The sequence below is a fragment of the Plectropomus leopardus genome, chromosome 7 (assembly GCF_026936395.1).
Source record: "Plectropomus leopardus strain MGB_pleo_1.0 chromosome 7, ASM2693639v1, whole genome shotgun sequence".
NCBI lineage: Eukaryota > Metazoa > Chordata > Actinopteri > Perciformes > Serranidae > Plectropomus > Plectropomus leopardus.
In genome coordinates, this window is record NC_142182.1 from 16,891,755 (window position 1) to 16,917,312 (window position 25,558).

The window sequence follows — 25,558 nt, forward strand, 5'->3', positions numbered from 1 at the left end:
CTCTTTACCACCTCACCTCATATCCCCTTGGCGCATATTGTGTTGCCCATCAATGTAACTGTGCTGTAGAGGCATATACTCTTTCACTTGCACGCATTTCAACCTCAAACCTTTTCAGCCTGTTTGTTGTAAATCATATAACCATCTGAATGAGTGACCTTAATGAACCCCCCACCCCCCGTCACATACAAAAGAAGACCTGGTGCAATGCCACAGACTATGTCATGATATCCAGGAATAGCAACATGCACTGCACAGGGAGGAACAGGCATAAACAGCCTGATGTAATGATTAGAAATGCATGATTGCACAGACAACCATCACTTTGTCACACTGAATAACTCTTTTAAAAATCTTAACATGCACTGAGACTTCATATGTGCTACCACAAATATGGACAATGATAAGAGTTACTCAGTCAGCATGATCTCTTCAGCCCACATTTGTATCATTACCATCAGCTCAATCAATATGAACATGTGTGATGAGGAAAACCACTAAGAAAAAGATGAGCCACTTACCCAAAAGATGAGATTGAAGATGAACATCATATACTTCAAGCAGCAGAGGCAGCCCCTTGCCATGTTGCACTTCTTGAATTCTAAAAGGAACACAAAGGATAGATCCAGGTAAAAGACTACGTATTTGCTGCCTTTGGGGGAGCTGTACTTGGTGTTGGTCTTGTCTCCTGCGCTGGCGTCAGCTGCCGCTCCAGCCTGCCCCTGCTGTGCGTTTTTGCGCGGCCCCGTGGAGCCGTAGAAAGCGCCGGCAGTGAAGCCGCGGCCGCCAAACGGGCGGCCAGACGTGGACGCCTGGGCAAAATCTGAGTCACGGCTATCTACAGACGGGCTACGGTGAATGGCTGACTCCTCACTGCTGGACTTCTCCATGCTCTAGGGCTACAGCTGCTGATGAAGGGCTCCCTGACGCACAGTCTACCATAGTCTCAGGAATGACAGGACCGAACAACTCGACCTCCAAGTCTCCACTGCTTCACACTATGATGCAAAAACTAAAAAAAAAAGGAAAAGCCTCACAGAAACTACATCCACCTCAGATCACACAGTTGGGTAAGAAAGTCTCCAGTAAAGAGGTGAGTAGAACTGCCCTGTTCAGGCACCTCTGCCAGTGATAGCTGCTGCTGTCTTGCTGTGATAGTCCTGAAGCTATGCAGAAGAGTCCTGTGAGGAGCATAACCCCTCGCTTTATGACTGGACTGTCCTTCAGGGAATAAGTTACAGTACTCCCCTCCTGTGCTGCTTATTGCTGTGTTCCCGTGGGAGAGACACCGGCGAGTCTCAGCTGCTCCACTCCCACCTTCTCTTGCTGACCTGGTAACTTTTCTCCCGTCCTCTCTCCACTGCTCTGCTCCTTCCCTGTCCTGCTCTTCACAGTGAGCTCTGATGCGCCCTCCCTTCTTTCACTCTCTCTCTGTCTCTCTCTTAATGTGCCTGTCTTCTCTCGTGTGCCATTCTGCGCTCAGCGGCTCAGTCCTCCGCACTGCCTGCGCTCTGCTCTCCCAATAGCAGCGCTCCGGCTGATGTGCTATTATCGGCAGACGCAACTAACGGGCATTCCCTATCTCCCAACAAGAGCACTGCCCTCCTCCCCCAATTCTCTCCCTCTCTCTCTATCCCTCTCTCTATCTCCCCCAGTCCCTCCCTGCTGCTGAGCAGCCAATGCAGCAGCTGCAGCCAGACCCGAGCTCCTCCTCTCTGCTCCCCGTGTCTTTAATAAGCCCATCACTGTGTTTGCTTTGACTATACATGTTCAGCAATTTCATCTTTGCTGTTAGGGGAATTGAGAGGCCAGAGATGAGTTTTGCAATATCAAACAAACAAACAAAAAATATGAAGTGTCATGGTAATTGTGTAAGTATAATGACAAGGGGTTGTGCGTGGAGTAGCAGGGTTGGTGTGTGTGTGCTTGTGTTAGATCGAAATTACAGGCAGCTCTTTTGCATGCAGAGAGTCAGTCAGTCTGCAGCTGATACCTGCACCTGCCACTCCACACGTGTCAGTATAGCTCATCTCACACTTTTTCAATGTGTTATATGCCATTTCATTGATTAATCTTGCCTGAAATCAGCCTGAAACATGTGGGGACTATCTCCAGAGTGATTACTGCATTTGATGTGGGTGGTGGCGACAGCACTGAGCTACAGTTTGGTCACGCTGTTGCTCTGTTATTCATCACTGCACTGCCCACATCCATGTAAGGGGGACCCAATTAACTGGCAGTGTCCAGGCTCTGGAATTATGGCACCATCTGAAGCATGGAAACGGGATAGTGGCTTTAAGATGCTGAACACTCTCTGAGGAAAAGCCAGGGTCAAACCTGAACAGCCCCTCTGATTCACATGCCAAAATGACAAGACATTTCCTGGCTTTGACTTTAAAATTCACCCATCTCCCCAGATATCCACATTTGCATTATTCTTAAAATAGCAATTGTGACTGTGAAAACCGTCAAATTTCAATTAAAAAGCACAAATACTGCTGTTTTCAGGTTGTATCCATCTGTGTGAGCTCACCTGAGCTTAATTCTAAACTCAGGTGACAGAAACAATTGGAATAACAATACAAATACCCTTATTGACTCCCAGAATCAACTTTTTCACCAGGACTGTCAAGCTAAATCAGTTCTACCACCACACTGCACATTGTTCTGCTGTGGTAATGGTCTTCTGTCAGCTGAGTGCCGGTGATGGCTCAGCCTCCAGACAGATGGAGAGAGTTTCCACTGAATGGTCTTAGAGGTAAATCCAGTAATACCCAATCGACAGACAAGCTAATCCAACACTCTTGCATTTCACCATTGGGAAGTAAAAAAGAGCCTTGAGGAAGTGCATGTATAGTGGTTTAATGCAAAAGAAAAAAAAAAGGAAAGTCAGTATGATGGTTCAAAAATCAAAATAATCTAAATGAAGTAAGGGATATCATTAAAAATCTGTTAGTGTAGCTAAGCACCAAGTCTAGAAACAGGGGCAAACAGCTAGCATGGCTCTGTCCTACAGTAAAACAAACAAACAAACAAAAATCCATCTACCATTACCAGGTCCCCATATTCCAGCACATTTTTCCTATAAAAAACACAACTTTTTGGAAGACTTTGGTTTTTGTAGGGATTAAAAATATTAGATACAACAAGCTCATTAGTGAGCTTTAGAGGAGTTGGTAGGTGTTGCTTCATTTGGACAAAGTCAGGCTAGCTTCTTCCCCGTGTCTTCTAAACTAAGCTAAAGTAAGCACACGAAAGCCAACAAATGAATTTCCCAAAATGTCAAACTACTGCTTTACCGTGCAGCCCCACTATACACAACAATTTGCATAAACTTGTGTCCGCTGCAGCTGCAGCTTGATTGGCTGTATCACAGGTAACACAGTAGCTGCTTATTTGTTGTTGAAAAAAAAAATTAAATTTCATGTACAAATTTGAACTCCTATCAATTTTTTAGCCTGCCCTCACCACAAAATACAAACAAACAAAGAGGCTGTTGTAATTATGATGGGAATGTGATGTAGTAAAAAGAGCAACAACGTCTGTGTAGGGAGGAGGTCAAGGTGTTTTGATGGGTAAAGAAATACCGGACTTTCTGCCAAAAGACTGCTGTTTGTGTCCCAAGTAAAATTCAACACTGACTTATTTTATGTATGCATGACCTGACATTACATATCTAAGGTTTGTGTCACCTAAAGCAACATTATGCAACTTTTAGTTGATTTTTGAGTTTAATTTCTAAGTTGTCAAAAACCAACATTTTGGGTTGGTAATTCGGTCTGACCATAAACCAAATACATATTTGACGACCTCAGAATAAAATTCAACAATAAATTTATAGTTGCATAATGCTGCTTTAAATTACGTTAGAAACGTAATTTAAAGCACGGTGATGTTTTTCCTGAACCTAATAGCCGCATAGTTTTGGTGCTTAACTTTGACTGTTTTACAACTTTAAACGTGCTTAAAACGTGCACCTTTAGATGGTACTCTTCAGTGGTCATATATGTCCTTTCTGGAGTCACTGGCAAATACCTTATTCTCTTATACAGAGACAAAAACCAAGTGTTACAGACACTGCTATGTTTAGGTTGTTAAGAAGAAATTGAAATAGTTAATAAATATCTCTCTCAAGAACTCTCACAGTTAGGGCATTATCACTGCTGTCAGGAGAATTTCACATATTTCCACTTTTTCAGGAACTAACAAAACGTGTGCCTACTCTGCATCTTGATCATGCTTTTTTTGATATGTCTCTGAAAAGCTTTAATTAACTGAAAGATTACAAAATGCTCAAAATTTCACACATTGGAGTTGGGAGACTTTGATCTCACACTGTTATTTTAACAGATAATTTGGTTCAGCCCCCACAAACCCTCAAGTGTCTGTAACCACACATTTTCAGCCCCAGAGACAGGTCTATTATCTGGAAAAGAAAGCAACGCCAAATGATAAAGGGAAATCATTAGTATGGCTGCCAAAGGTAGATGTCACATGATTAAAATAGCTGCATGCAAGTTTGAAGTGACAAGGTTTCCCATCAGTACCTTTGAATGAGAATGTGAAAAGCTGCAAAGACTGTCAGAATCCAGGTGCTTTCCATCCAATGAGTTTCAGGCCCTTAACTCTAAATTCAATACAATCTACGTCAGTGCTGCTCTCTCTGAGAGTTACACACATTTATCAGAGCTCAGTGGGGCCCTTAGTGTGCATGCTACTGATTCCTCAAGTAGCCTGAAGGACACATCCGAGCCTGTTCCCTCCACGCACAGATCCATCCATCGACTCGGAGCAACGGGGCTCTGCGCCTCTGCATTAGGTTGAAGGAGCAAAGCAAGAGAGAAAGACACTAACCGAGACTCTGGAGAAATGGACGTCGGTGGGATGACACAGAGGAGTTGAGGCTTGGAGAGAACATGAAAAATATGCACAGCACAGCAGAGGGAGGCCAGAGCTGGAAGCCTGGGCTGAGATGGAGGGTGTGAGTGGGACGAGATTGTATTCAAACATTCTCTGTGATGCTGAGTAAATCTGGCAGCTCCTTCAACATATGTATATGGTGCAAAGACAGACAGGGCCGAGGAGATAAGAGCTCAGAGGAAACCAAAAGGGATGCGCTCAGAGCTCTTCAGAAAATTCTGCACCAAATGTAATAGAAACACTTCATAGTCCCAGTGCGACTACAGTCTCACCATTAACAAATAATGACAAATAAGTGGTGTCAGGTGAGTGAGTCAACTGATGTCTCCATTTCAGAAGAGGTTAAGGTTTACTTTAAGAAGTACAGTACATGCATTTGATTTTTTTAATCTTTGGTGGACAGTATTATACAACAGCAGTATGTGATCTAAATTACAAACAGTAGGGAGTAAAGTAAAATGTACTGAGGTTTGTTGCTATTTAATTAGATAACGAAAGACATAATTACAAACATAGATTTAAACAACAGCTGAATGACTCAGATACCATAAAAGCCTCTTCTTAATCTTCAAATGTTTTGTTTGATTACATGTTATCTCTAAAATATAAATAATTCCAATTTATTGTGCCAACAAATAATAACTGAACGTAAATGTTTTTAAAATGATTATATATCTCTGCTATGATAGCAGCATGGCATGCATTCTACCAATCATCAAGACTAGTTAAAAACTGTAATTTTATTCAGCGTCAATAACTTAAATAATCCTGTCCTTGTAATTTGAGTGGCGTTATACATTTTTATACAAACCAAATAAAGATTCGAGCCTTGATTAATAAGCTTAATTACTCGCTGGTTCAGTTTGTGTGGGACAGGCATTATGTTGGTGGAAAATGTGATAAACAAATATTGTAACAAGAAAACATATGTATATTTTCCAGAGCACTGTATCCACCTGCATTATCATTTCAAGCCTTCCCACACACCCCTATTAGGTAGCATCTGGCACAGTTTGGGGACTTTACAGAAATCTAATATTGATTTTACTTTTTCATTTATCTTAATTATTCATTTATGGTACCTTCTAACTTTTTTTTGTATTCATAACTGTCTGAGAAATATCTAGTAATTTAGGATCATCCTCTTTAATGAGGTTGGGGCTGTACAAGAGAGAGATTATAAAATAAAGGAGTGGTGAGAGTTGAAGCAGCAGCAGCCAAGATATCTTGACTTTTAGAATTACAGCATCCTACATTTCCCATAATGCAGCCCATTTACAGGTTTTCGTGAGACTCCCCATGACATGACACCTATGGTGGCAACCTCCGGAGCTGAAAAATGAAGCCAATAAGCAGGTGCCAAAAAGTGCAGCGCATCAAATGGCCACTTGCGGCTGGCTTTAAAAGTAATCAAATAAAGTAAAACTAAAAGTAAAAGTTAAGTCAGTGCCTACAGAACCCTATGTTTAAATGCCCAACTTTACAGCAGAAAAAACATGTTTACAGCCTAGTACAACAAAAATGTTTTGGTCTCTATAGCAAATTTCAACATTCAAGACAACTGCACTACAGGCTTAATTTGTACATTTCTCATCCTTTTACATTTTATTGAGGGTTAAAATTATGCATATTTAAGTGCGAGGCTTCTTGATTGACTGACTGTCTGCGAGTTAGATCCACCCCTCGCTCCTCCAGCTCCAATCTCTTATCCAAATATGGTTTCTTCTGGCTCCAAGAAACCAAGACGGCAATGAATGTCCAACTTGAGGCTTCAAAATGGGAATCCACAAACAAATGGGTGACATCACAGTAGCCACATCCACTGTTGTTTGAAATGTGCTATTCAAATAAAGCTGCCTGCCCTTGCCTTTTGTATACAGTCTATGGTAAGCACCCACATCCTTGAAACTTCACATCTCACTTTTCATGAAATACTGTTAGAAATTAATTCATAAATTCAAAGCCATTCATTTAGCTCTAATAGCATCACTAAAACATCATTAGGTTTATTTTCTCAGACTTTAAAGTTCCCTACAGAGCCAAAGAAGTCACTGTGTCACTGTTTTCAGAATAGTACTCTTCATTATAAGTATACAGATATTCAGTTGTAAAATTTATGGTGTAGCCTTTTAAAGAAAGATCCATATCATAAACACTGAATTCAACTTGTCTTTTGCACCAGCAGCACATTTAGTTACAGCCTGAACACGGTGTGATTTTATTGACTGGTTAAACCAGTTTACCACTGTTAAATGAAAGGCCACAGCTGGAATTCTTCATCTCTGTCAGAGTCTGGTTTACAGAAATCCACTGCAGTGTGATACCCAGCATATTAACAACTCGTTCCTTTTAAAATAATACTAAAACTACACAGTAAATTAGAATCCAAACAACAGCTACATGCCATCAGAAACCAGAAACAGGCAAAGGAAGGTTTGGTTAGTTTGCACTACAGAAGAAGAAAGAAGGACAGAATATGAATGGGTAAAGCTAAAAAAGAAAAAAAGAAAGAAAAAGAAACCCACTCATGTTATAAAGTTCTTTGAAATCTGCTTTTGATAAAGTGCCTTCTTGGTGCACTTTATCTGTGACGTCTGCAAAAAAATGACAGAGCAGTTTGTTTGTCTGAAAGCCGAGTTTGCTTGAGAGAATGTTATTTGATACCATAACATAATATATGAGAGTGTCTGCAGAGACTGTGTGTATCTCTGTGTGTATATGTGTGTGTGTCTTTTTTGAAGGCCTTTGGTCATTACTTCAGAAGTTTGTTTTGGTAGATTTTATTTCTTGAGTCTTGCAGTCTTAAATTATTATTATTATTATTATTATTGCAGTTTATTTTGGGCAATTTCAATACTTTACATGACTCTGGTTATTTGTAATAATCTCCTGTGGGTATTTTTAAAATTCTGCATGACTAATTATTCTATTAATCAAAAAATAATTGATAGATTTAGCCATTGTGAAATCATAAAATGTAGCTCTACTCATCTATGAAACTCATTTTCCCCAAAATGTCACTGGATGAAAGACCATGGCTGCCTTCAACAGAGCTGACAAAATTAAACATATGAGATGTAGGAGTGCTGTGCTTATAGATGAAGGTGATCTGGGGTGAATTACACTAAAATTGCTCATGAATTTGGCTAAAATGTTACAGAAACCTCCTTGCTGATGAAATCCCCTTCAAATCTTATGGTCTTTTAAAACTGAATCAACGTCTGTGATCTCCGAAGTTTCCCATACAACCAAAATTAAATTAAGTTGTTAATATGTTATATAAAGGTTATGTTTATTCAATCACCATTCGAGATGCCTCTAGAAAAAATAAAAATTTAGAATCGCTATTTTTGGCCAAATTAATGAAGGCATGTCTTTCATTGGGAAAATGTCAGGTGTTTTTTTTTTGTTTTTTTTTTAATGTCTTTGATATCCTGCCAGTGAATGTCTCTGATTTACTGACTGGAATTGAATCATGACAATCACCGCCACAGTCACAAGGCCATCTCACACATGACAGCATCCCCAAAATAAAACACTGGCTCCATTAAAATGTCAGTCGAGGAGCCTTTAAGAAAATTGTTTTTGTTTTTTTTTAATGACAGTATAAGGGTTGTACCTGTCAAGAAATGTAACTGATGTTGTCTGCAGGTTAGTAATTCAGACATTCAAAAAGAGGGGCTGCTGGATTTTAAACGTATAACAAAGAATGTCTACTAGATAATTACTTGCTAATATGTCTTTACTCATATTACAGAAGGAATTAGTGCCGCATACCTTTGACCGGTCAATCTGAAACCATATCTGACCTACAGACGTGTAGTATATGACATGCAACAGCACATGATCCTGGTGTGAATGTATGATCAAGGCCTGGGTATAAGGACAGGATTAAAACTACAAAGGGTTTCCTCCCACACAATATGTGACAGCCAACGCTTGGCCATGTCTGTCCCTGTGGACACACACAGACACCACTGATAGCATGACATTGCATTGCATTGCATGACATGCTGTTTGGACCATACAGTAAACAGTATAAGAACAAACTAAACAACCAGGAAGATGATGACACTGACTACCAGTCGAAGAATATGGAGCTGAGCGGAGATGTGCTAACAAGCCATTAATTCTGACATCTGCCTCGTCTCCCAAATCAAATTAAAATCAGATGTCAATCTGCTTTGATATTTATGGTTCTATCGTGCCCTTTAATAACGCTCTGAATATTACCCTCTGAGATGAGGTCGGCCAGACAGAACCGCCATTCTTCAGTCATTCTAGGGTGATTTGCAACCGCAAGTCAATAAAAGGTGTCTGGAAAGGGTGTTAATTAGGAATTTATGCCATCACGCTCTCCTGAAGATCCATCTGTGATAGCATGTGAGGACTCCAGATAACGGCACTAAACCTGGAAAGGTTCAAGCATTGTTTCTTAAAGTCAAACGTTCTACAGCAATGAGACTAAACTTACAACCTGTGGGCCAGATAGGGTGCTGGGTGGCCCGCTAACCATTTTCTAAAGTAACTGATTCAAACAAGGACTTTTTTGGGACTTTAAACATATATAAGTTGCAGTGCCAGAGTGCATTAAAAACATCAAAATAGAGTTTTTTTAAATAAAAAAAAGTTCCAGGAGAGGATCCCTATGGATCCCCTGACTGACATCTGGGCAGATCTGGTATACACCTGACCTGTGCAGGGATGCTACAACCAAGCAGCAGCCTGCGGGGCTGAAAATTTAAACCAACACGCAAGTCCCAAAATTGCAATTCTTTAAATGACCACTTGAGGCTGGCTCCAGAAGTGAGTCTATCCCCACAGACACCCATGATAAAATGCCCGATTTTACAACACAAATAAACATGTTCACAGCCTGGTACCAAAAAACAGATTAGTCTCTATAGCTAATTTCAACATTCATGACAACTGTATGGAGGGTAAATTATTATATACCTAACCCGTTTATATTTTATGTTGGCTTAAAGTTACTGAAATTTAAGGGCAGGGCAGCTGGGCAGCTGGGTGACAGGCTGTCTGTGAGGTGCCGCTACAGTCTTTGAGTCAGATACACCCCTCACTCCTCAACAGCCCCAACTCTTGTCCTAATATGGTCACTCCTGGCCAAAAAATAAAAAATAAAAATATGGGGATGGTCAAAATGCTGAATTTGAGTCGGTAGCTACATCCATTATTTTATACAATCTATGCTTCAACTTGATTTGCCTGTTGGCAAAGATTAAAGATGAAAGCAAACATCTAAAGGTTGAAAATAGGCGTAATTTACTATACATACTGATGACTATTATTAATGATTACATTGCCCTCTGGCCACCTGTCATTTTGCAAAAGTGGCCCCCGGGCAAAGCAGGGAGTATCCCTGCTCTGAACACTGATCACATCTGGGAGTTTCAAGTTGGTGTTGACTGACCATTTACAAAGCTGTTCCGTCAGTTATTTCACACACTTAAACAGTTCAGTATTTGTTTATTCGTCCTCTCGTGAAAAAAACCCTGACAGTCACATTGTGAGAATCAACAGCTGAGAACCGAAGAAGCATGTTTGTGGCTCTTGTCAGGATTTGAGTGAAAAAGCAGCAGTTATGACACATCTATAAACCTACAGACAGACGCAGGTGCACACAGGGCGCCCACACACACTCACACACCCATATAAAATTAAATACACGTAAAGCCCCAAAGCCCCAGCAGCCAGTCCTGCAGCCAAGCCTCAATCTAAACTTAATTCCTGCAGGCACGTCCATCAGTGCTGTGAGAGATAAGGCTGGACACGAGAGACAGGCAGGGTTTTACAAGCAAAGTAAGTATACTCCGACTACAGGATACTACATTAGCATTTAGATCAGAAAGTGTCTCTTGCCATTGAAATGCAACATAGTATCACAGTGCAGTAAAGTCCAGCTCAATGAGGGCCGCTGCAGAGAGGTCAAATGCCTGTGATGTCTGTAGCAGTACGATACATGAATCCCAAAATAGCCCCGCAGATGAATCAGGAGTGACACAGTGTTCTGATAATGTTGATCAAAGGAATGGAATAGCTAAGTCCACCAGTGTCCCTAGCTTTATATAATATTTAAGAGAGCCATAACTGTGCAATAAAGATGGAACGTCAGCAATATGAATCTTGTCCAGTTCACTGGGAATGTGCAGAGTGAGCCAATGAAACCAGGGCTTGGTTATTGATTTACTGGCTCAGACTTAATTAAACTTGACTGGGGGGTCTTTGAAAAGTATGCTGAATTTCTTTACTGCTAGATTTGATATAGTACATTTCTGATTGTTCAAATATCGTAGAATGGCTGCAGCTGTAAGACATATAAAGATAGAAAGGCTGATACATTAACACAAATATAAAGCTATAATTAAATATTCTCAAGCAGATATGAGTGAAAAAATAACTTCTTTTTTTTTTACACTTGTATGTGAGTCATACTGCAGGGTGTTCTCATGCGCTGTTCATACCCATTAACAGTGATGCACCAGAATTTGTATATAAAATACAAAATTATGAAATAGTAATTAGCAAATATCCCACATAGTTGGGAAAAGCTGCGATCACGTGAGCAGTGTGCTGAAGGGAGCAAAAAAGGAAGTCGTATGAAGAGCGGGGCACTTTGGTGTGGTGGATGGCTCAAACAAACACATGACTTTCCCCCAGGGAACCGGTTTTCATGTCCCAGGTGAAGTTTGAGTTATTCCAAGTTATGTCATCATGTTTTTTTCTAAAGATAACTTAAGTGACTCACTTTAAATATGTTAAGTGACTTTGTTTGTTGTAAACTGGGTTTTTAAAGGTGCTATATAAATAAAGTTATTATTATTATTGTTATTTTTATAATTAAGTAGGTAACAAGATGATGCCCAACAATGTTTCAATTCCTAAGTCTAATGTTTGTAACCTTACTTTAAGTTATAACTTTAAGTTATGTGGAAAACCTGATGACACAAATGTAACATAGCATATGTAACACGATCATGCTACGTGTGGGGCACTAATTCATTAGATATCTATGAACTGTTGTATGAGGTTACGTTGCATATTGTGATGATATGAACATAAACTGCTTTAATTCATAACTTAGACAAAGTTGTGATGAAAACCATTACACGTTCTTTAGTTACATATGCTGCCATTAAAAAAACATTATTAACTTTTCATGTAAGTGCTAGATAATGCAAAAACACTCCATCAAAAGGCCAGAAAATAGAATCATGCAATCAAAGGTGTCAGTCACATCCTCTTATCGCAAGAAAGCTTGTTTCCAGGGTGAGTTGAGGTCACATGATAAGCAAAGCTGTTAAAAATCATCTCATGCTGGAAATGTGTGAAAAAACTCTGGTAATTGGCCCTGCTGTGCTACTTCTGTTGCATGCACATACTAGCGATCGCTGTAGCATATGTCAGGTTACTGACCCCCTGGGCCAGAAGAGTAAAAGGAAGCACGCTTTTATGTGCTATGAGAGGTGAAAGAGAGATGGGCTACAGAGGATGTAGTTATCACTCTGAGTCAAACTCATATGGAAAAAATGGCAACCGCAGCGGAAGCGATGCCACTCAGCGCTCAAGTTTCCATAACCTGCAGATGCCTCTGGCACAACATAAAAACTATTTACGTCTGCAGGAACAAGAATATATGGTGGTCTGATCTCTCTTTGCTGTGGAACCCCAAAGCCCTGTGGGTGAGCTGTGTTTGTGTGGCGCCTCATAAGTGATCCAACGCATTCTTAAATCTCCGCCTGTGCTGCATGTTACAGGGCATGCTGGCGAACTTAAAGACAAAAATGTCCTCTGGGAACTGAAGGGGTTGGACAGGGTGAGACAAGATGTACAAACAGGAAAGAGTAGGAGGGAGATGAATACGGACCATTAGAGACAATCAGGTATGCAGTATGTGGTGTTTTCTGAACTTATATAAGTCCCTGAGCCTCCTTTATGTGGCAGGAAGAGGTGCCCTTTCTCTCCATGTGCTGTCAGCATGACTGTGGAGGGTATGACTGTATGCTGTCTGTGGCAGATCAGTCAGCAGCTCAGATCAGTGTATGATCTGTCCATATAGGGGGATTAAAGGGTCAGTCTCAGCGGTGAGTCGGGTCAACATCATGGTTTCATCTCTAGTTTCTAATCAGTAAGAGGGTGGGAAACAGCTGGTGCCACACACAGCACATGTCTGCATCATGTGTAGCCTGTCCAACATGAGTGCAAGTCAATAAGCAGATGAGTGCAGTGCCTTTCAGAAGGAACATTAAAGACGCTGCTGACACAGCGATGAGGGGGTCAGATGGGGTTCATCAATATTTTAGTTGGCTGTTGCTGAAATACAAACAAAGGAGGGGCAGGCTGCTCTGCTGTGCTGAGGCGGAGACGGAGACGGAGGGAGCTGGAGTCGGACAAGAGGGAGCGCAAGATGCAAGATGAGAGAGGAAAGATGGAGCAACTCCCTGCTATTCGTGCTACAGCACTGAGGCTCCTGGCTGAGGATTCAAAGGCGAGGATGGATTAAAGACACAACAGAATGCCTGAGGAGCTTTCCCATTGTGCACACCACAAAGACATCTCATCTACGTCTTCCAGACTGTTGTTTGGGGTATTGATGACGGCATCATCTTGAGCTGGCTCTGACATATACCATCTTTCCATTAACATAATCTCATCATAAAACAATTTTTTGGACGCCCACATATGACAAGAAGGAAAGAGAGAGGCAGAGACAGAGAGATGTGGGCGAGGAGAGAAATTGAATCTTGAAAAAAACCCAAAAAGATCCAACCAAGTATGGTGGAAACCTGCAGAGAGCAGAAGATGGACCGCAACAGCTCAGATCCAATCCCACCAGCTGGGTAGCACCTCCCCACAATATGGCGAGCCTTGACTCGTCCATGTGTGAGTGTGTGTGTGTTTGAACTAGGGACATTGGGTCTGGCCCCTGGCGCAGACACCGTCAATATGGCTGTAGCCATTCATGAGCAGCCGCTCTGTCACTGCCATCCAGAAAGCCGGGGCAACAGACCAGCAAAGAGTCACATCCTCACAGGAGAGGAGAGGAGGAGGGATAAAGGTAGCAGACTGTGGCAAAATGCCGTGGATCCCTTCATATTTACAGGAACTGCCCTGCCGCGGATTAATGCCCTCCTCTAAAGAAGCAGCTGCCATGTCATTGTGTTTGCAGGGCACTTTCTAGATATGAATCAACAACTGCTGATAAAGCAACAGATAAAGCCCTCACGCTGCATAAAATCACAGCACTTGTACCAATATCTGCACATTTTTTCCCAGTGAAAAAATATATCCAAGCTGCATTCTGAAAGCATCGTTGCAATAGCACCCGTCTAAGCTGACGAGAATATGATACAGCAAGCAGTGGAGAACAAACTAGAGCTGATGGATGTTTTATGTAAACAGCACAAAGCAACGCACATAGCCTTTTCACCTCCATGGCTGGGGGAATGAAAACAGCAGATGTCTACAGAGCTGCATAAATGGTGTGGAACAAGGCAAGAGGAGTCTCTTTCACAACCTGCTAAATACTGAAAACACATTGTCTGATCATCTAAAAAACATAATGTTACTTGCCAAAACAATATCCATCTGTATGTTTCTGAATGGGCACATTCCACAGCACAAATAATTTAGTGGATGAACACAAAATCCCCCAAAAATCTACCTGCAGAGTCATACTGAGGATATAGACACAAATAATCTGATTACGAAGATGGAAACACGTACACTAGTAGAGCACATTACCTGTGAAATCCCTTATGGGTTTTATAGGTTCCTCAAGCAGAAAATGGAATTCACAGCCCTCTAGCAACAAGATGTAGACAGCATTAATAATACAACTTAATTTTAATGCTTACTAAATAGTATAAGTAATCTATTACTTTGAATATTGGCAACCTACCGAAACATCTGTTACACTCATAGAAACAGAGGATTTGCTTAGCTGCCAAATCTTCTTAATTAAAGTCTGCAGACAGTAAGTGTCTCCAGAGTCCGAGCTGAAATTGGCTCCGGCTACTTTTCTGATTTCACCTACTTACACATTTCGTGCTGATGGCTCCCAATTCTGCACATTCCCTTTGAGGAGAGATGATTATAAATTAACTCAATATTCTTGCACCCCATGTCATGCTTTTGGCAGCATGATACTGGAACAAAATTGCCTGTAGATGATTTAAATGAAAATCATTTTTGTTTTTCGCCACAAATCCCAAAACATGATGAAGAAGGCAAAAGCAATTTGTGCAGAGCGCTAATGAGTTGAACATTATTCATTGTTTGCTTATACATATAAAAATACACTATGTAAATAAGCGGCGTAAATGAATGTATTTTCTCTGAGGGAACGATTGAATATGAATTCTAACAAGATTAGCCATGACATGCTCCAAAAACTTCAGAGGCAGAGAGGGGCCACTGGGAGGGAAATGTGAGCCACTCTGCCACTCAGTCATCAATTTTACATCACTTTCAAGAGCACAAGGTCTCCCTCAAAAATGATTTAAGGCCAGAAAATAGCTTTCCTCTGACCTATCACCCGTGGCAATGGAATATAATATCCGCTTCTCCTTCTGAGTGCTGAAATCCTAATCTGCACACATCAAACAGCAACGTTACTTCATGTGATGGAAAGTTTTGCATGGAAAACAGCTTGCTGAGGGCGACTCTTTATGCCATTGCAGTAGGGCATACATCATAGGTTTGACAGAGCTCAAGTTTTCTGAAGTAAGAGAAAAGTAGTCACATTTTATATATTTGCAAAGGTGTATGAAAAGGTACATACAGTTCTCATCTTTTAGGATCATAGTTGTATTTGTGGTTTCTACTGGACTACTGGAACAAATTTACATGCTTTAATGTTTAAAAAACGCTTTTCTCATACTATATCAGCAACAAAGATCACCCGTTTAACTTACATTAGCATATAGCAGTGTACATTCAGCTGAGGAATTACTGTAACTCCTAGGCCACACTGCCTGTGCCTGGAACCTGTGTTTTTTTTGTTTTGGAGCCCCTGTTAACAGGTCAGAGTAGCCACATTGCCTGACATAAGCAGCGCTGCTCAGCCGTGGCTCGGCTGCTGCTCGGTTGCTGCTAAGCTGCTGCACATTTAAAAAAATGGAGTTGAATATACACACACACACACACACACACACACACACACACACACACGTTTTACTTACTTCCTGTTTCTGTTTCAAAATAAAAGCCCTCTGTCGACATTTCTGTTTTCTGAATCCCCTCAGTTGTTAATACAAGGCTTTTTATTGTGAAATATTGGCAGGATCTTGTTGTCGACAATACAGTGACAGTGACAAATACACAACATGGCATAGGCGATGCCAGGGTGGAGCTTGGTTGGGCTACAGCCCTACCAGAAATTGCCTCAGCCCCACCTTAGCCCCATCATTGAACAACCGAGAAAAGTACCATATCAATTTCTTTCAATTGCATATAGCCACATGTAGCAATGTGCTTGCAGCTGGGGAATGACTTAACAGAGCATATGGCACTTTCTAACATGAAAAATCACCAATAACTTTTCACTTTTATACACACATGACCACACACACCTTGGAGATATCTTAAATAACTATTTGCTGAGCAGACCTGATCTGCGCTCCATGTGATAAGTTCTCCTGCAGACTCAGTCAGGTAGAAGTCAATATCCTGCAGCTGTTGCAGAGGGGTGACAGTGGACCTCATATACTGTAAAGGCTCCATCAGTCCCAAAGCACAGCTGTACTGTTACGCTCACAGCACGGCAGGAACAGAGGGGATCTTTAACTCTATGTCTCCGAATAAGAAACCAGATATGAGGCTAAGGCACAGCCTGTCTGCCTGCAGAGTTGGACTAAATTTAATGCAGTATCTTTCCCTCTCTTCAGTGCACGCACACACACACACACACACACACACACACACACAACTGTATACTTAATGCAGCCATCTCTCTCTCGCACACACTTATACATGCTCTCTCCTGTCATTCGCTATTCACACACTGACCTTCAGCTGAGCAGGAAAACAGACTCAGTGACTTCTTTACTCTACTGATTCCCATTCACATATAAATAATACAATTCTATGTTGTCCTTCTAGGGACAAGACGGCATGTTCACTCCACAGTAATAGAAGCTAATCATCATGCGTACCTGTAGAGCCATTAATACTGCATCTAAAATCTCAATGGCAGAATATAAAATGGAAGTATAAGGCTAAAAAATAGTCAAGATTCCTTGGGACAAAGAGAGACAAGTTTCAAGTAAATTCAGCATGATTCAACAACTAACAGTCATGCTGTGCCTGAGTGGTGGGTCAAATGTTACAATTTCTCTTGACATGGCACACCATTGTCACACTGTGACCTTCATGTCCACACATAAAAAGTGCACTTAAGGTCACTCTGTATGTGTGTCCGTGTGTGGCCCCATTTTTGAATGTGGGTTTGTCCGTTTGCCCATGTGCGGGCGTAAAACGTGGAATCTGTGCAAGCCGGGTCAGCCGTTCCTAATTCAGTTGGTCAGGAGTTTTATTTCCTGTTGAGAGTGTGCTCGGCTCCAGTCTGTCTCCACTGTGGTATTCCTACCGCATCACAGGTGGAGGCAAAGAGCAACTGCACAGAATGTTAAAGCAGTAGAAAGCACTGGGTGGGAGAGGGACTGCCCTTCAATTTTTTTTTGTTGCACTTTTTCAACAAAACACAAAGTCATCATCCATTTTAACAAGCCTGCACCTCACATTATGAAAAGTGAATGGAGCAGTTTGTGACAACTGAGAGTCCATCAGATAAACAAATTGTTCAGGCATTCAGACAGAGTGAAAGCCATTTATGAAATGTCCTGATTTCCTTGATAAGGAACCACACACATAATAATTTGGTATTCCTGATAATACCACGGGGTGAGACATCTAGGCCATTCACACACATAAGGAAACAGCCCTGGCTTTATGACTCAAGCCAGCTTATAAAGAAGGACCACAACAAATAGGACTGGAGTTAAAGGTCTACCTGCCCTTTATCTAAACTACTTTTTTGGTCCCAGGGATGGCACATCTGACTTTCAGGTTCAACAACTCCACTCTCTCTGACTCTGTGCTGCATCCACATTAATATTCATAATATCAGCTCAAATTTCATACCGCAATTCATTACACTCAAGCATTTTGTTACTCAAGGTGACTGAGGGAAGGGAAACATATATTTGAGGATAATGTTTGAGCAAATATTCACAACACGACACTTTCAACCTTCTGCTACAATGTAGGGCTAAATGAAATTTAATATGCTGTAATAGCTCATGCTGGTAAACATAATGCTTCATACTTTATGTATCCCTACCCACTAAACCAAGGAAAAGAGAAAAGCAGCGAATGGTTTCACAGCTACACTAGAAGAGTATTACTGCCATGCATTCTAATTATGATTTGTCTATCTAAGGTGCCTCATTAATAGATGCTATTTTTGCCTTCAATCACTATTGTTCTCAGCCTTTTTTGTTGTTGTTGTAATGGTTTCAGCCATTTCCAAGAAATCATCAGAAGGCAGCCTCTGCGAGCTGTGATTGTCTCCACAAATCACAGCAAAGCTGACACATTCAGACTGGAGGCTTTAATGGATACGTGATACAGGCTATTAAACGAGCCTGCAACTCGCATTCATTAAGCTTCTAGGAATAGCAGAACTGATCTGGGATCACCATTTGGGTCACATGACCATTTTAGCAGTACTGTAAGATATTTAATGCATTCCTGATCTGCGTCTAGATTTAGGTGCATCCTAGGCTGCAGGCGGGAGGGGGTGACATTGAGGGGTTTGAATGTCAGCATAATAATGACAGGCTGAATCCAGAAGGGTGTCAACATCTGTGACAGACAGGGAATCAGGGTCGGGGGTCTTCCCCATCTGGTCCACAACTGTCCACAACAGATTTATATCCCATACGTATCTCAGCTCTGTATTCTGACAGGTCTCTTGCCCGTCCCCATACCCCCTGACCCCAAATATCACCCTCACATTTCTGCTTATGTTGCACCTTTTCAAGCATTGACTGAATTGAAGGGGGTCGTACGGCGTATAAGGCACATACGAGCAAACGGAATTAGCTTTAAACTGTGCTGACAATGAATTTAAAATGGAGATGAGAACATTACAATATTCTCCATCCGTACTCGGTCTGACACACCAATCACAATGGGTAAGAGGCAAAAACAAAGTCATGCGATAAGAGAGACATTAGCATTGCTTGGCTAAAAGCATCCGCTGTAAGGAACTTGCACCATGTTGACAGCATCTCTGATAATGAAAAATCTTCATTGAGTACTCTTGTTTTTTTTGTTTTGTTTTCAGAAGTAGCTATTGAAATAACCAAGTGCATTGTGGGAGTCCAGACTCATCTCCTGTATGTAATAAGATGAAGCATGGATAATTAGTTAGTATACTCATACAATTTTTTTTCCTCTCACTCAAGGATTTCCTCTATATAGTGCTTCCAGAGGGACATAGCTGCAGGGCATAGTTATTTTGCTTAGTAAAACAAATGTGAAAGGTATGCAATGTGACACTGATTTGATACGGCTTAAACTGGGAATACTCAAGGAATGAATAGCTGATTTGAGATACACTGTAAAAAAAACAAAACACTAAATTTACTGCCTCACAGTTATATGCCTCAGCCAACCAGTCAAGTTGCAGTTGCAGTTCATATCCATGTCTGTCCAAACTCATATGTAGCCATGACAGTTGACAATGCTTTAAATATGGATGTTAGCGCAAAGAAGCAACATTCTCTAAAACGTGCTTCTCACACATCCTCAACCCGATGGCACAGAAGTTAAAACAACGCAATTTCAAGATCCAGGTTGAATACAAGTTTTCTGAGGTCACCATGACCTTCGAGCACCAAATTCTCATCCGTTTATCCCTGGGTCTATAAGACAGTTTGTGCCAAATTATAAGAAATTCCCATGAGGCATTGTGAGATATCATAATCGTGAAAATGGGACATACAGTATGTACTGACTAACTAGCTGAAAACAGTGCCTCTGGCCACAGCTATCTCTGCCGCAGTGGCATAAAACCAGGTCATAATTCACAAATGAATACTTGATGATTGAATTGGAGAACGAAAACTTCTGACATTCTTTTCTCTCAGTTGACAATATGTAAAACCATAACCCTGTAAATACATAAAAACACACCTACCTATTTAAAAGCTACATATTTTTGGTCCCATGGATACTTACGGAACAAGACAAGAGTAAAGTGGTGAATATAACTTCTTTGTTGATATTTTGCACTCTGGGTCTGGTTAAGCACAGCACAGATGCAGGGCATTTGGCAAGCCAAGGAATGATCTATTAGCTAAGACTTAAACAGCTGTTACAAAAGTCAACAGCTCTAAAGTAACCCACAGTAAACCACAGACAAAAGCCTTTTGATCTGTGATGACAGTTGGAGCAGTAAATACTTAGAAATAACCCAAATAAGCTGCAGACACTACTTTTAAGTAACTGCTGCCTTAAGATCCCCTACCCTCATCATTATTCATCTAGCCTATTGTAATTATAACCAGAAATGCCAGAAATGATTTGTACTTAAGTATAAAGTCACAGCATATTTTGTACTGCATTGCAAGGTTGATTAATTGAGCAAATGCAAGCGCTTGACAAACAAAATGCATTGATTTTAGTGTAACTCATAAACACGTTCACACTCCCAACTTATCTAATACTGACGCTTAGTCAGTTGCCTCTCATGCCAAATTATGAGCTCTAGGCACCCCTCCTGCCTCAGTTTTGGATGCTGAGGGATGGCATGTGAATTTATTCACATCACATTCATCATCTCTTTTTCAAAATAAACCTGTTTTCACAAGCAATGTAGGCTACAATATCTGCTCGATGAATGCATAGTCTTTTTCAAAATAACCTTACAGCATAAATGAAATACTTTAGTTTTAGAAAAAAACATCATTGTTTGGCTTAAAATGAAAACAGTTGTTACTTCAGTATTGTAACCACACATCATCACGCGATATACCTCAATAGGATTGAACACAACCCCCCACCCATACCTACAGGTTGCCCACAGTGTCAACAATTGTCTCCAGCTAGGTTGTTTAATACTGCCATTACAGAGTACCTGTGTGCATCCCTGTCTAACACTTAAGGGGCACTGACGCATCTTTATTTGACAAGTTTGGAGTGAGACCGGGTGGAACTCATTACCTGCTAATGCCTGTTCACAGGGCTGGGCAATATATTAATATTACATGAATTTAGTGATGTGAGACAAGACATCATTTTAGATTTTGAGTTTTGTGAGTGTTTTCTTCTCCTGGTTCAAAAGGCTGCATTATAGTAAAGTGATGACTGTCCTAGCTTTTCGATTATTTGCCACTTAATCATGATATCCACATTAGTGATGATGATCACTAATCTGATTCTGTGAATATTTGGTAAAAGCACCAAAAGTCAATATACAATATCAACACAGTATCGATATTGAGGTATTGATAACAGGTGTCGACAATATTATGAGATTTGTTTTTCTACAGACTGCCCTACCTGTCTATACAGTCTGCCAGGATTGAAAAATGCATTAACTAAAAAGGACTGCTAGACACTCTCATTAATTTACATTATGCAAAACTTTGACATCTAAAATTGCTCTATTAGGACACACTGGCTAAAGGTAAGCATCTGAAGCAGGATAAGCCAAAATGATCACAGCAAACAAAGAGGGATCACAGCGTACAAGTGTCATCTCTGTAGATTGAGCCCTTGTCCACATGGGAGGATTAATGCATGGGTTAGAGCTGACTGCCCTCTGGACTATGCTTCTCCCTGATAAGAGAAATCTGAGCTCAGCACTCTGCGCGTGCAGAGCCAGATAGAGTTGTGATTACAGTGTGGATGAGAGCTCTCTGCCAGGTCCTTCATTTAGCTGGCCCTCCCTATCCATGCATCCATGTTTAACGCAGCCTTGAGCGCAGGCTCAGGTCCAGGCCCAAGGGATACTCATTACATGGCTGGCACGCAGATCTCAGGCCCCGCCAAGACCCAGGTATCGACAACTTCAGCAGGTCAGATGCAAGATGACAGAATAATACACCTTGCTCTTGTGCCATAATACTGCAATGCAGTTTTCTGAACAGTTATGTAACCAGTACACTGGTGATTTGTGTTTTAAAATAAGCTAATTGTAGTGTTTTTGTCATGGCATGACAGATAGATAACTGAATATTGGAAAATGTCTTAATTTAGACAGTGACAGCGTGTCAAAGAAATGGTTAAGACAGAACGGAAAATGTCATTTTCTATTCAAGGTCCCACTTTATTAAATTTTTATGTTGTTGTCTTAAATACATTGCGGTTGAGGATACACATAATCTTCTCCCTCAGTCACAGCTGACAACGCAGAGAGGATTGTGCAGCATGTGAAGAGGGTATATTGCCCTGAGGTGGCTTCATTTCTTTGACAATTTACCTCTTAAATACTCGTTTGATGGTTGAACCCAGCACCATATGATATTAGGCGGTGGGTATGCAGCAGCTGTTGCTTCATTCCAAAGGAGATTTCTTCGCCTACCTACCAGAGGGGAGTCTGTGTGGCCATGGATTACTGATGGGTTGAAGGCAGCTATCAGCACGCATCCTGCTCAGATAGTGATTCCCTTCCATAGTGCAATCTCATTTTTCCTTGAAATTTAGCTCGGGGATCAACAAGCCGACAGATTTGATCAGCTGCAGCTATCTAGTATTAGCTAATGAACGTTAACTCTGTGGGCTAAAAACTCATCTTCAATGATTCATTTTAAAATGAAAACCCTGTAAAAGGGTCTTAAATGTGCACTTGATAGCCATACCTGATATGAAGCCAAAGCTATCCGGTCCGAGGCAATAGGTCAGCATCCTAGCTATTAAATAATCCATGTCGGGGTCATGTCAATGAAAAAAAAAAAAAAAGAGAGAGAAAAAAAACTGTACACTTCTTGTATTGCAAGGGTAGCTTGATAGTTACTGTATTATACAGTAAAGTAAAATTTAGTAGGTATAAAAAAATGAGGGAGGATCATGGCTTTTTCAATCAACCACAAACTGATCTTATCTCATTTTTTTATATCTACTTACTTATATGCACATATTGCTGATGTCATCATGCATTAATGGCAGCATCAAAACTTTGCTAAAGTGGAAACAATAGAAAAATAACAGAAATAACACATTTGAATGGCATGAGAGCTACAGCACTTGTCCTGTAGTGATAGACAGACAGACAGACAGACAGACAGACAGACAGACAGATAGATAGATAGATAGATGTGAATACATGATCAAAGATGTTCAATGAGCACTTGCATTTAAAGTTAAATGTACTGCATTTAATTGCTTATCCACAGAAATTTGTGACAATTTTGGAAAAAGAAAGTAACATACGCATTCAGTGTATAGTTATATATCTTTTACAAGGGCTTTCATGAATTCAGAAGACTTAACAAGGACTTCATTCCGGTTGCCTTGATGTATGCTCTATGGCATCAGAGTTGAACACTTCTCCACTTTAAATATCATCTGCTGACACGAAAGGAGCTCCTGTTAAGTGGCCTGCTGCTAGAAGATTTTTAGAGTGGCCTAATAGTTCACATCTAGCTGCACCGCTCTGTCACTTAGCCTCTCCATTTTCTTCCACCCAATACCCTCAGCCACCCTCTCAATAAAGCATCACACTGCCGGTTAAAATAGACAACTCGGCTTCAATATGTGTCTTAGATGGACACAACAATTTTGTGACTTCCTTCTATGTTACCCATGGGTGTCTGAAGTGCTGCCTCACTCACCCCTTATGCCATTTGATAGCAGCTTTGGTGAAATGAGGTTCACAACAAGGGTCATGTGAGGTCGCTCTTTACGGGAGAGCCAATGATATGAGCTCCATAAATTTATGATGGCTTGGGTGGGAAATAGGAAATAAGGAAATAGAATTTGCAATACCTTGATCATCACTTTAAAGGGGAGCTGAAGAGTATGCTCTGTTGATGGCATCTATCGCCATTTACACCCCACAACAGCAGCAATGGAAGCTGTACCTACTTTAAAAACAGTAAAGTGCAAAGGAAAGGCAGTGGCAATCTTCTGGAACTAACCAGTAAATTCACCCCTGATAATGAGTTACAACCAGGCAAGAAAATGATCTCAGTTATGGAGCCTTGAAAGCATGACAAAGAAGCAGACTGACTGAACTCTCTGCAGAGTTTAATAATGAAAACAGTTGATGCTACAATTTTGGTCACGCAATGATGAAAAACTCAACGTTTGAAATGCTGAGACTCAGTGAAAAACAAACCTGGAGCTCTTTTTGTTACTATGACACAAGCTACAACTACATCTGCACAATTATTTTGTTTGTTGTTTTGTCCCCTTCCATTTACTGTAACACTCTCCTCGTGCTCGCCAGTCAGGCATGAGACAAACAACGGTATGACCTTGTGATCGGGTCATTCCTGTTTTGCAGAAACATATCTCTCCCTTTTCATTTCTCCCTGGTATTTAAAATGTGCAAATATTTATAACAAATATCTTAAATTATTGGTCATGTTTTTTTAAAATATAAACACAGATTTTAATATTTATTTTTTTTACTGTACTGAGCTTTCCTTTGGTACATGTGCTCAGTTCTGCCATGCTTTTGTGCAAATTAATTAAATCCAATAATTATGAGGCATTCATTATAAAATACTCAAAATATTATTTAATTATTTTATAGGCTATGTTGAACTCTCTCTAATTTTCCCTTTTCAGGAAGTTACATAATCTATCTTCAGGAAAAGCAGGGTGAGCATAAACTTTCATTCATGTCTTTTTCCCCTTATTTCACTATGTTAATCTGTTTGTCAAAAGTTCTACCCCATTAGACTTAATTATGAAGAAAGTTAGTCCAATTAAATAAAAATGTTCTTATTTGATTAAAACATATATATATATTTATTTTTCTTGTCAACATTTAAGAGGCTAAAATGCTGCTGCATAACAGGAAAGACATGATTATCGTCAGCCACACTGCAGTTTCAGGCCAGGGAAGAAGAGAGCTGAAAGTGTGTGCTGGATGAGGTACAGTGCTCCTGCTGATGAGCAACTTTTTTTTGGCCGATTAAAAGCCTATGTCGTGCGACCCCGCGCTGCGATGCAGGTCACTGAGCTAAGTGGATGGCTTTCGGACATGCTCACCGAGGCCAATGCGGCAGCCGCCATCGCTGGCATTGGGTTGGAGCAAGCTAAACAAATCATTGCTTCCTAAATCACAACCCTGATCCCTCCATCTGTGTCCATGCCCTCCTCTGCTAATTCCTTCTTCTCTGTCCTTTTCCCCATCCCTCTAACTTTTTTGTATAACCCAATTTCTCCTCTAAAATACATCCAAGTGTAGCCTCTTTATCATCTCCTCCAAGTGCTTTCAGGACCGGGATACCTCCCTCTCTCCCCCTCCAGCCAGCTCTGTTGGTGTCCTCTCTGTTAGGAGATAAAAGATGGTGGTCCTGCTGTCTGACAGCTTGTAAAAGGCTGTTAATGTGAAAAGTGAGTGCACAACACTGTGAGATGTAAGTCACTCCGGCTTACA

The 25,558-nt window shown here is 40.8% G+C and overlaps 1 protein-coding gene across 4 annotated transcripts in view; it reads right to left on the reverse strand.

The window, feature by feature from the left end:
• Window positions 1-25,558, reverse strand: part of tspan9a (tetraspanin 9a) — a 232,274-nt gene that overhangs the window by 116,605 nt on the left and 90,111 nt on the right. For 3 of the 4 annotated variants that reach the window (XM_088080084.1, XM_088080083.1, XM_088080082.1), the window contains one exon: window positions 522-601. In XM_088080084.1, the coding sequence (XP_087936210.1) occupies window positions 522-584 (63 nt within the window). In that variant the 5' untranslated portion in view covers window positions 585-601. Of the gene's footprint in view, window positions 1-521; window positions 1,627-25,558 lie in introns of those variants that run through there. The other variant, XM_088080080.1, reaches the window with a different exon arrangement.